This window comes from Asparagus officinalis, chromosome 8 (assembly GCF_001876935.1).
Source record: "Asparagus officinalis chromosome 8, Aspof.V1, whole genome shotgun sequence".
In the NCBI taxonomy this organism is placed as follows: domain Eukaryota; kingdom Viridiplantae; phylum Streptophyta; class Magnoliopsida; order Asparagales; family Asparagaceae; genus Asparagus; species Asparagus officinalis.
This window is the reverse complement of record NC_033801.1, coordinates 117,123,846-117,135,726: the sequence shown is the minus strand read 5'-3', so window position 1 is coordinate 117,135,726 and position 11,881 is coordinate 117,123,846. Positions and strand designations below refer to the sequence as shown.

The following is an 11,881-nucleotide window of genomic DNA, read 5'->3' as shown; positions in this document are numbered from 1 at the left end:
GCTTGCACGATTGTGACCCTTCATGTTACATCGAGAGCACTTAACAGGATGTGTGTTCAGTGACCTGTCGTTTATTCATCTTGTGCATGGTCTGCCACGTCTTTTTTTTGGTAAGAGGAGGCTTCAACACTCTCTCTTCTGGCGGTACAAAGCGCTTCTCGTAATCTGGGATGGGAAAGATGATCGGTGCATAACTTGCTCTGAATGCATCAACAGTCATGTACCAATCGTAATATTGATAAATTTCTTGTCTCATCCATATAATTGCAGCGCACGCATGTTTGCAAGGAATGTGGGTGATGTCCCAGGACCTGCAAGAACAAGTCCGATTCTTCAAATCTACACGGCAAGCTTTATTGGACTCGACCTCCACAATATCTTCCGTCGAATGTTTAATCGCCAAGCAGCTACCATGCTGAATATTATCACACAGCATCATCTCCGCTTCCGGGCATAAGTATCTAGACCATTTCTGACCCACTAGCCTCCTTTCATGCATGCACTCCATTATTTGCTTCCGTATGGTCTCAACCAAAGGTAAGATTCGCAACAATCGTGCCTTTCTTATCTAGCTGTTGAAGAACTTAGCAACGTTTGAAGTAACATGGCCATACCTTAACAACAAAGCACTAACAATAACAATAATTCCTTAAACTAAACATTAAAGGCCTAACCTTAACAACAAATATCCTAAACTTAACAGCAAAACCCTAGCAGAATAACTCTAACCATAACAATAAAAATCTAACCTTAACAGAAAACTGTAGGATAACTCTAACCTAAACAACTATGGTGCTGTAACAAAATAACGTTAAGACTAAGCTATCTTACCTTATACCAGGAAAATGTGCGTTTGCCCATCTCTCCGGGGAGTATTCCATTACAGTGACGTAAGCCCTGTGATCGATCGCTGCTAATTCTTTCATGTTATTATCCCATTCAGATATTATGAACTTATAAGCCGCGGATTGTAACAGCTCACCCAACGTAGTTACGACATTTGCCTTGTGCCCAAAATCCTTCATCTTCTTTTTGAAATTCTCGACTAGATGCAGAACACACCTTGAATGGAATGCATCTGGAAAGAATTCCTCGACTGCTGCCCTGATACCCTTGTCGGTGTCAAAAATCATTACCAGTTGATGTGGAGGTTGGTAAGGATTTTCCCTATCATACAGTAACCTCCATAATCCTTGTAAGAACCATTTCCAGTTAACCTCATTCTCTTGGTCGCATACGCAATAAGCAAGGGTAAATATTCCCTGGTTGCCGTCATACCCAGTAGCGCTACGTAGTATGTCTCTGTAATGATCTTTAATAAATGTTCCATCCAAAAATAATAGAGGCCTACACCCAGCAATGAACCCTTCAATACAGGCATTATAACTAATGAACAATCTCCTGAACCTCCCGTCATCAGCATCAATAACAACACGACTCCCTGGATTAGTTGCATGCACCATGGATTCATACCTGCATGAATATAACAACAAAGCAGTACATTTAGCGAAGGATTCATAACCATAACAAATGATCTTCAAACTTCACGATCAACACATATACTTAACGACGAACCAATAACTTTAACAACTAATACGTATAATTAGCAACCAAAACATAAGCAGTAGATTTAGCGAAGGATTCATAACCATAACAAATGATCTTCAAACTTCACGACCAACACGTATACTTAGCGACGAACCAATAACTTTAACAACTAATACGTATAGTTAGCAACGAAAACGTAAGCAGTAGATTTAGCGAAGGATTCATAACCATAACAAATGATCTTCAAACTTCACGACCAACACGTATACTTAGCGACGAACCAATAACTTTAACAACTAATACACATAGTTAGCAACGAAAACGTAAGCAGTAGATTTAGCAACAGATTCATAACCATAACAATTGATCTTCAAACTTCACAACCAACACGTACACTTAGCGACGAACCAATAACTTTAACAACTAATACGTATAGTTAGCAACGAAAACGTAACCAGTAGATTTAGCAACGGATTCATAACCATAACAACTGATCTTCAAACTTCACAACCAATCCAACTTTAACAACTACTACGTATAGTTAGCAACCAAAAGGTAAGAGTGATTTCAGAAGAATAAAAAAGATAAGGACCATCTCAGTGAATTGTAAGCCTCATCATCATCACCAAACAGGTCCTGTTGAGCTGTCTCCTTGCTCCACCATACTTTACTGTAGTTAATCTTGATGCCAAAATTAGAGAGCATGTCGTTCTTGATATCGACCGCACGAAGATCTGACCTAACCTTCAAAATAGCTTGTATTTGGCTAGCAATGAACTTTCTTGATGCCCTTGAGTTACCAGCATTTGCTCCATGTTGACCGCAGGTGTGAGTAGACTCGAAATTCTTTATGGACATGATAGACGAATTTCTAAGCGGGGAAGCAAACAACATCCAAGGCCAACCATGTGTGTGCATGAATCGGCAATAGACTCTTATGCGTCTTTGTTCATTATGGTAAAAATCATACTTGAACCGTTTAGCAATTGAATAGTATTGAAGTGCTAATCTAACTTCAGCAGCACTATCAAATTTCTGACCAACTTCACATATGGAGGTGTGCCACTCAGTTGGGATCTTTGTTTGGTGATTAAGCACGTCTTCCAGCAGCATGATCGAGTCGCCGGTGGGGTTATCATTAGGAATACACTCATCATTACAGGTTTGGGTGAACGTAGTATCTGCGCACCGTGAATTTTCTGTCGGTATTGTCCTGAAGTAGTTGAAAGTACCCTAATACCGCTAGGAAGGAACCCTAGAGGGGGGTGAATAGGGTTTATGCTAATATAATTATATATTAATGCCGATTAAAATTAATTAACAAATATCCTAGCAAGTATGATATATGACAAGATATATATGTAAAGATATACAACTAATACAAGAGTGAAACAAATAAAATAAGATAGTGGGAATATAAACAATGTGCAATTGACAAAGGCAATATAAATATGAAAATAAGTGCGCCAATGCAAACACAAACAAAACGATATGTTTACGAGGTTCGGTCCGCCTGACCTACGTCCCCGCTCCTCACCTCGAGGAGATCTCCACTATCACACCGGGTTTTCTACGCTTACCCGAAAAACGTTTACACCTCACAATACGGTTTTCTAGATAACCGCAAACTTTACAATTACTCACAATGTAACTACACTAACTACCACCTCAAGTGTTGGTCTCTAGCTCGTGTCTCCCTCAAGTGTTAGGAATTATAACCTCTCTCTAGGCATTATCACCTACCCCACTCCTCTTGGGACAACCCCGTCTCTCACCATACACTCCTCTTGGTGTACTAGTGTAATACAAAGTGTTCCTCACAATTAGGCTCACAATACAATAAATTTGTTCTCTACAATAGATGAGAACTCAATGTAGGCTCACTCTCTAAGTCACGCAATCCCACAACCTAATTATACAATGTATGCAAATACAATAAGCTCAATGGTTGTGTGTGTACAAAGAGATAAATAAAATCAACTAAACTCAATATAAACACTAGCTTAATAAAATGATAATCAAACAATAAAATGTAAAGCTAGATTGAGTTTAGAAAACTTCTCCAATAAATGACAAGAGTGAGAGAGAGATGATTTGAAGCAAACACCAAAGGATGATCTCTTCTTCCTCTTGTGAAATTATATTCACAAAACCGAAACTTTGAAACAAGGCTTTAAACACCTTTAAACAAACTTAAACCCTTGATTAAAACTTGTTAAACCTTTTCTCTTGTTAGGTGGGAGAGGTAAATGCAATGGGGTATTTATAACAACCCAAGACATCAGCCAAAACCCCAAGGAAATGACCAAAAACCCACACAAAAACAGATCTGGAAAATAGCCGTTACTGTTCAACGGTACTTAGTATAAGTCGACTTGCATTCGACTTAGTATAAGTCGACTTGAAAATTCACATGAGTCGACTTTCCAGATAAAAATAACACACAAAAATCAGCACATAAGTCGACTTGGAAAATGACATAAGTCGACTTGGTCTAAGTCGACTTAACAGTTCGAATAAGTCGACTTGGCAGAGAGTTTTTGCACATTCCAGAGCATTTCATAAGTCGACTTGTCAACTCTGATAAGTCGACTTATAAACGTGCACAGGCACTGTACATGCTGAAAATCTGATTTTAAAAGTGCCTTTAAAAATAACAAATAAATTCTAAAAATTATGAAACTTTGGGAAATGTTTATAAACATGATAATAAACATGTTACAAAAAGAATTTTTAGAATTACATTCCCTAATAGTGAAAACTCATCATTTTTCAAATATGTCCAAAACCATAAAAACGAAACATACATGTTTTGACATAAACCAAGTTTTGAAACTTTGTAAACTGATTTTATAGACTTAATAAAATATGTATAAACTGATATTGAAGTCTATAAACTAATAAAACAATATCTTATCAAAAACACTTATATTTTGATAAAATCAACAAATACGTGTGTGTGAATAATATGAGCTTAAAGTACTTAACACACATAATATAAAACCGAAACTACATTACCCAAGCAATCTTGATCTTCAAGTATATAATTGAGCTTAAAGTACTAACACACATAATATAAAACCTAAACTAAATTACCCAAGCTTGATGATCTTCAACGAAGCTCTATCTTGGTACACTTGCGGATGAAGCTTGACTTGGGTCTTTAACATGAATTGCAAGGCTTCAACCACTACTCCGCCAACCTCCATTGGATATGATCGTGAATGCGTAATTCCATCCATCCTCCAACATATTGTTTGTCTAGAATACCTAATAAGAAACATAAACACTAGACAAACAATATTAGGAATTGTTTGTAATCATCAAAACAAGATTAGAAGATATAGGCTCATAACATGAGACCTAACAATCTCCCCCTTTTTGATGATGACAAACAATCTACACAAAGAGTATATAAGTTATACAATAAAGCATAATACTCTTAAAATATACTCACAAACCACTTGTTTCTCCCCCTTTGGCAACATCAAAAATGGGGAAACAAAATAGTAAGAGAGCGAAAGCTCCCCCTATCATAAAGCATAGGTGAGTATAACACATAGTATAGGGATTGCTCCCCCTATCAAAATGCCATATGAAAAATATGCAATTATGAACATGGCAAACAAATGTGAGCAAGCATAAATGAAAGATATGCTAGATATCACTCACATACAAATAAGATAATAAGAACACATAATGATATGTCACGATAAATAGGTGTCTCAAAAAAACAAGCCTAAATACCATGTATAAAAAATAGATTTATGAAATCAAAAGAAAGAAAAACATGAGAATCATGCAAAAAGAGTTAAAGATCATGGCAAACATGTGAGCAAGCATAAAAAATATGCTAAGAATCACTCACATTCAAGAGATAATGAGAACATATATAAATATATCAAGACGAACATATTGTCTCATATCATAAAAGCCAATGTATAAAATAGATTTATGAAGTCAAAAGAAGAGAAACATGAGAATTATGTAAAAAGTTTTCAAATGAAAACAAATCAACCAATTGAAATCATAAATCAAAGTTTAAATCATGAAACCAAATCATCATTGATTTTCAAAAATCAAGAGAGGCAACTCTATCTAGCTCTTGAGCTAGTATTAACCCATATGAACATTTTAGCATCCGGTAAACATGATTTGGGAATAAACACCCAATAAACCCGGGGGGTTATATAAACACAAACCTCTCATCAAAACAAAACTAATAATTATGAAAACAAAATAATTTAACCAATAAAAAGATTTGTTTTCATAAAAGATTTAAAATACATTTCACAAAACCAAGAAAAAGAAAATTAAAACACTAAAAATTATTGGTTTAAAATCAAATTTGTTTTGGTACCCAAGTATTCTTGGTACCAAAAGATTTAGGGACATGACCCCTATCATTCAAGCTCAAAGTCCTAGGGTTATGAACCCTTTTGGACATATATTGTGCACGGGATCGGTCATAGCAATAATTACTCAAATGACCCTTCCGATTGCAATATGTACAATGGAAAGGAAGCATTTGCTTATGTTGACCATTAAAAGGTGCACGTGGAACATTTGCAAATAAAGATTGTCTTTTAGAATTATTTTGCAAATGAGAAACATCATTAAACAAAGGTGGTCTACTTGAGAAATTTGGCAAGTTTGAATAATTTTTTAAATCATAACAAAACTTTGCCAAATGGCCAAATCTACCACAAATATCACACTTAAACACATGTGGTCTATGAAAAATATTTGGCAAACTAGAATTCTTTTTCATGTCAAAGCAAAACTTTGCCAAATGGCCAAACCGACCACATAGATCACATTTATACACATTAGCATGCTTATGATGAGAAATAGATGTATATGCATGTGTGTGTGATGAAGAAGCCTTATGAGATGCACAAGAAGCATTAATCTTAGAAGATTTGTGTGCATCATAGCAAAATTTAGCAATGTGGCCTTTACGACCGCAAATTAAGCATTTGTAAACTTTGCTATACATGTGTGCATGATGTGTAATATGTCTAGGTGTAGTAGCATGAGACTTAGCACACATGTCCATAAGCTTATCATTGTTAACCATACATGTTTTCAAGGTTGAATCTAAACAAGATATGCGATGTTTAACTTGACTCAACTCATCATTTTGCATACATGTATAGGAAGTAGAAGTAGATGAAACATGATCATTTTTAAATGAATTCAACTCATTTCTAATAGCTTCTACTTCTAACATGGCATAGTCTTTTTCATGAGTTAAACTAGTAAAGTTTGAAAGCAATGAATCATGATCCGATTTTAATTTATCATTCTTTTCTTTGAGGATCACATTCTCATTAGAAACATTATCAAACTTAGAAATCAACAACTCATGATCGGACTTTAAATTAACATGCTTGCTTTTTAAATCAACAAAATCATTTTGTAATTTATTGTAGGCATGCGCTAATCTATCATATGCACAAGCGAGTTCATTAATAGATAGATCATCATCGGATTCCGAATCGCTTACCACACTAGGGCTATCGCCTAGTGGTCGTGTGCAAGATGAGGCTCCACATAAATTTGAAGAGGAACCCGCCAAAGCTTGTCGGATAGCCTCTAAGTTCCCTTGATGTGCTTCTATAAATTTCCACAATTTGTAAGTACTATCAAAAGAATCAAGCTTGTTAGATATTGATGAATCAAATGCATTTAATAGAAATTCTAACACAAGCTTGTTCATAGTAAATATTTTTTTATCATGTTTGCTCCACTTGGATTTCGCCAAAGTGGGCACAACATAAGCACAATCAATAACTTCCTATAAATCGATATTTTTAGATTGAACAAATATTTTGAATCTAAAACACCATTGAGCATAAGGGAAAGCATTGAATTTGGGAGCAACACTAGGATCATAGCCTAAACAAGATGCATCATTCATAGCCATAATTATATAAATATGCAAGCAATGCAATCAATAAATCGTAAAACTAGATTAGCACAAAAAGCTAACTTGGATCTTTAACTCAATGTGGTTAGACCTTAAATCAAAGAGCACCAAGCTCTGATACCAAATGAAAGTACCCTAATACCGCTAGGAAGGAACCCTAGAGGGGGTGAATAGGGTTTATGCTAATCTAATTCGATTTATTAATGCCGATTAAAATTAATTAACAAATATCCTAGCAAGTATGATATATGACAAGATATATATGTAAGGATATACAACTAATACAAGGGTGAAACAAACAAAATAAGATAGTGGGAATATAAACAATGTGCAATTGACAAAGGCGATATAAATATGAAAATAAGTGCGCCAATGCAAACACAAACAAAACGATATGTTTACGAGGTTCGGTCCGCCTGACCTACGTCCCCGCTCCTCACCTCGAGGAGATCTCCACTATCACACCGGGTTTTCTACGCTTACCCGAAAAACGTTTACACCTCACAATACGGTTTTCTAGCTAACCACAAACTTTACAATTACTCACAATGTAACTACACTAACTACCACCTTAAGTGTTGGTTCTAGCCCGTGTCTCCCTTAAGTGTTAGGAATTATAACTTCTCTCTAGGCATTATCACCTACCCCACTCCTCTTGGGACAACCCCGTCTCTCACCACACACTCCTCTTGGTGTACTAGTGTAATACAAAGTGAATCCCCACAATTTGGCTCAATACAAATAAATTGTTCTCTACAATGGATGAGAACACAATGTAGGCTCACTATGAAAATACAATAAGCTCAATGGTTGTGTGTGTACAAAGAGATAAATAAAATCAACTAAACTCAATATAAACACTAGCTTAATAAAATGATAATCAAACAATAAAATGTAAAGCTAGATTGAGTTTAGAAAACTTCTCCAATAAATGACAAGAGTGAGAGAGAGATGATTTGAAGCAAACACCAAAGGATGATCTCTTCTTCCTCTTGTGAAATTATCTTCACAAAACCGAAACTTTGAAACAAGGCAATAAAAACCTTTAAACAAACTTAAACCCTTGATTAAAACTTGTTAAACCTTTTCTCTTGTTAGGTGGGAGAGGTAAATGCAATGGGGTATTTATAACAACCCAAGACATCAGCCAAAACCCCAAGGAAATGACCAAAAACCCACACAAAAACAGATCTAGAAAATAGCCGTTACTGTTCAATGGTCATATTAATAAGTCGACTTGCATTCGACTTAGTATAAGTCGACTTGAAAATTCACATGAGTCGACTTTCCAGATAAAAATAACACACAAAAATCAGCACATAAGTCGACTTGGAAAATGACATAAGTCGACTTGGTCTAAGTCGACTTAACAATTCGAATAAGTCGACTTGGCAGAGAGTTTTTGCACATTCCAGAGCATTTCATAAGTCGACTTGTCAACTCTGATAAGTCGACTTATAAACGTGCACAGGCACTGTACATGCTGAAAATCTGATTTTAAAAGTGCCTTTAGAAATAACAAATAAATTCTAAAAATTATGAAACTTTGGGAAATGTTTATAAACATGATAATAAACATGTTATAAAAAGAATTTTTAGAATTACATTCCCCAATAGTGAAAACTCATAATTTTATAAAATTAGTCCAAAACATGAAAAGTAAACATACATGTTTTTGACATTTGACATAAACAAACTTTTGGAAACTTTTGTATGGCTTTATAGACTTAGGAAAAGATATAAAAACATATTATCAAGTCCATAAACCAAGAACACAATATATTTTCAAATATGATAAAATATGAAACATATGAACATATATATGAATATATATTTGTTTTATATCTAAAAAATTAAACCAAAACATATATGTATAGTACTAACACACATAATATAAAACCTAAACTAAAAACATTATAAACTATATACCCAAGCTTGATGATCTTCAACGAAGCTCTATCCTAAAAACATTATAAACTATATACCCAAGCTTGATGATCTTCAACGAAGCTCTATCTTGGTACACTTGCAGATGAAGCTTGACTTGGATCTATGATCTTCAACGAAGCTCTATCTTGGTACACTTGCAGATGAAGCTTGACTTGGATCTTTAACATGAATTGCAAGGCTTCAATCACTACTCCGCCAACCTCCACTGGATATGATCGTGAATGCGCAATTCCATCCATCCTCCAACACATTGTTTGTCTAGAATACCTAATAAGAAACATAAACACTAGACAAACAATATTAGGAATTGTTTGTAATTATTAAAACAAGATTAGAAGATATAGGCTCATAACATGAGACCTAACAGTAGTAATAAAAATACATAGCCTTAGCAACGAACTGATAACCTTAACAACGAACTCATAAATGTAACAGCCAACACATATGCTTAACAACTAACCCTTATACTTAAGGGCAGACTCGTGACCTTAACAACAAATGCATATACTTAACATCAAACATCTTATCTTATCAACCAACTAGTATACGTAACAGCCAATAAATAACCTTAACAACCAGTGCTTAACATAACCTTGATAACCAACACATTACCTAAGCAACCAATGCATGAGGTTAATAACTAATGGCAAAACCTATTAGTCAACTCAAAAGGAAATCTGAAGTGTAATTCCTACGTTGTTTCCGGCGTAGTCTGTGTGTTCTGCGAAGTTGAGGATTCCCCAGCGGAGGTAGCATACAAATTCGCGTCTGTAAATCCATTATGCCGATAATACTCGAACATCAAATTTATGTCATCGTCATTGTCAATTGAAATACTGAATTTCTTTTCCCTTTCGCATATGAACTTCAGTGAAAGAGATTGCATTGGTATTTTAAGCTTTTTCGTCACTTGATATCTCAAGCTGATTATTTATGTATTCTCTTTGATAACGACGAATACACCGTCACCACCCTGATTATTTATGTATTCTCTTTGATAACGACGAATACACCGTCACCACCTTTGTTGCTTTTTGCCTTCATTACCACGCATAGAAGAGATCCATCCGCCATTTTATTACTGGGAGTAGTTGAAGAATCGAAGAGGCTTTTATTGAGGTGAATTAAGTGGAAGGAACAAATTAGTTAGGGTAACAGAATGGGGAGGAACTCAGTGATTTTAGCTGGAAGGGGAATATATCTGGTGATAATTTTGGAGGGAAATGGGAATTCCCCCCCACCCAAAGAAGTCATTCTAATCACCATTTAATGCCTACAGTCGAAACGCTGGGTTTTCGTCGTGAGAGGGTGACGAACATAGGCTGCGAAGGGTATTTTGGGCATTTCGAGCAGGGTTTAAACAGAGTTACGCCTGGGGATTCGTTTTGGGGGCTGGAAGAAAATCGCGCGCTGTTTTGGGGGTAAAGCACATGTTGAAAATGTCTTGGTGGGGAGGAAGCACGTTTTGTTGTGTTTTGGGGGCTGGAAGCATTTTTTCCTATAAAGTATGTCGAAAATAGGACTGCATGGGCAAGACTACTCTTTTGGTGCATACAAATATCCAGTTGTCATTGGAGGTTAAAAGTTGTCAAAGATGTAAAATGCAAGATGAGACCATAAAAAAATAATTAAGATGTTTTCCCTCCTTTTGCTTTCTTTCTTTCTTTCTTTTATTTTTTTATTTTCTGACAGAAAAATAGGACAGAAAAATAGGGGGGCAAGATGTTTTATTCAAAAGCATATATTAATATAAACAAGCTCTAGTAAATCTAAACAACTGAAAAAGAAGAGATAGACAAACTACACTTGTCAAAAGTAATTTTCAGAAGTCCGGAGGGATTTAATTTGTTATACTCCCTAAAATTGCAAGGAAAATGTTTTTGATTAATTTTTGAAAAAAAACCCTCAACTATGAGGGGTTGTCTTAGAAAGACCCTATCAACTATTTTAATTTGAGGAAAACCCCTTAAATTGGAGTATATTGTAGATAACCCCCTCGAAATTGAAAATTTGAGAAACCCCTCTGAACTATGAGGTGCCTTACAAAATCCTCCTGATCTTTGATATTTTTCTCAACGAACCCCTCTAATGTTGTCATTTCAAAATGTAATATAATTGAAATATATTTATGGCATTAATTAACACATTCCTGTTAAAGAAAAACTCTCAACCAATAAAAAAAGATTGAATGCTTCCCTACTCTCCTTTCTTTCTCTCATCATGCAAAAAATTTAGGGTACTTAGGGGTATTCAGATCTTTTCTAGGTCACCTACTTGTCAAGTGATATGTTACGGTTAATGATATTAGTGTTTGTGGGTTAAGGGAGAAAAGTTCGGGGAGTTAAATCAAATTTTGAAAGTTGAAGGGGTTATCTATAATACTCTTGAACTTGAGGGTTTTTTCCCCTCAAATTTAAAAAAATTGTTTGTGTGTGTGTGTGTTGGGTGGGT

The 11,881-nt window shown here is 35.3% G+C and overlaps 1 protein-coding gene across 1 annotated transcript; it reads right to left on the bottom strand.

The window, feature by feature from the left end:
* Positions 569-2,661, bottom strand: LOC109821782. Its single transcript, XM_020387940.1, has 3 exons — positions 2,141-2,661; positions 832-1,473; positions 569-614 (listed from the first exon to the last, which is right to left on the bottom strand). Exons 1-3 carry the CDS (start codon positions 2,659-2,661, stop codon positions 569-571), a joined length of 1,209 nt encoding a protein of 402 aa, XP_020243529.1.

Bases quoted from the DNA above. Each gene is read 5' to 3' on its own strand.
- LOC109821782 (XM_020387940.1), bottom strand. From the start codon at position 2,661: ATGCTGCTGGAAGACGTGCTTAATCACCAAACAAAGATCCCAACTGAG. The intron at 1,474-2,140 runs GTCCTTATCTTT...ATATTCATGCAG, and splicing joins GCTTACAATTCACTGAGATG to GTATGAATCCATGGTGCATG. The intron at 615-831 runs GTAAGATAGCTT...TTTGTTGTTAAG, and splicing joins GCACATTTTCCTGGTATAAG to GTATGGCCATGTTACTTCAA.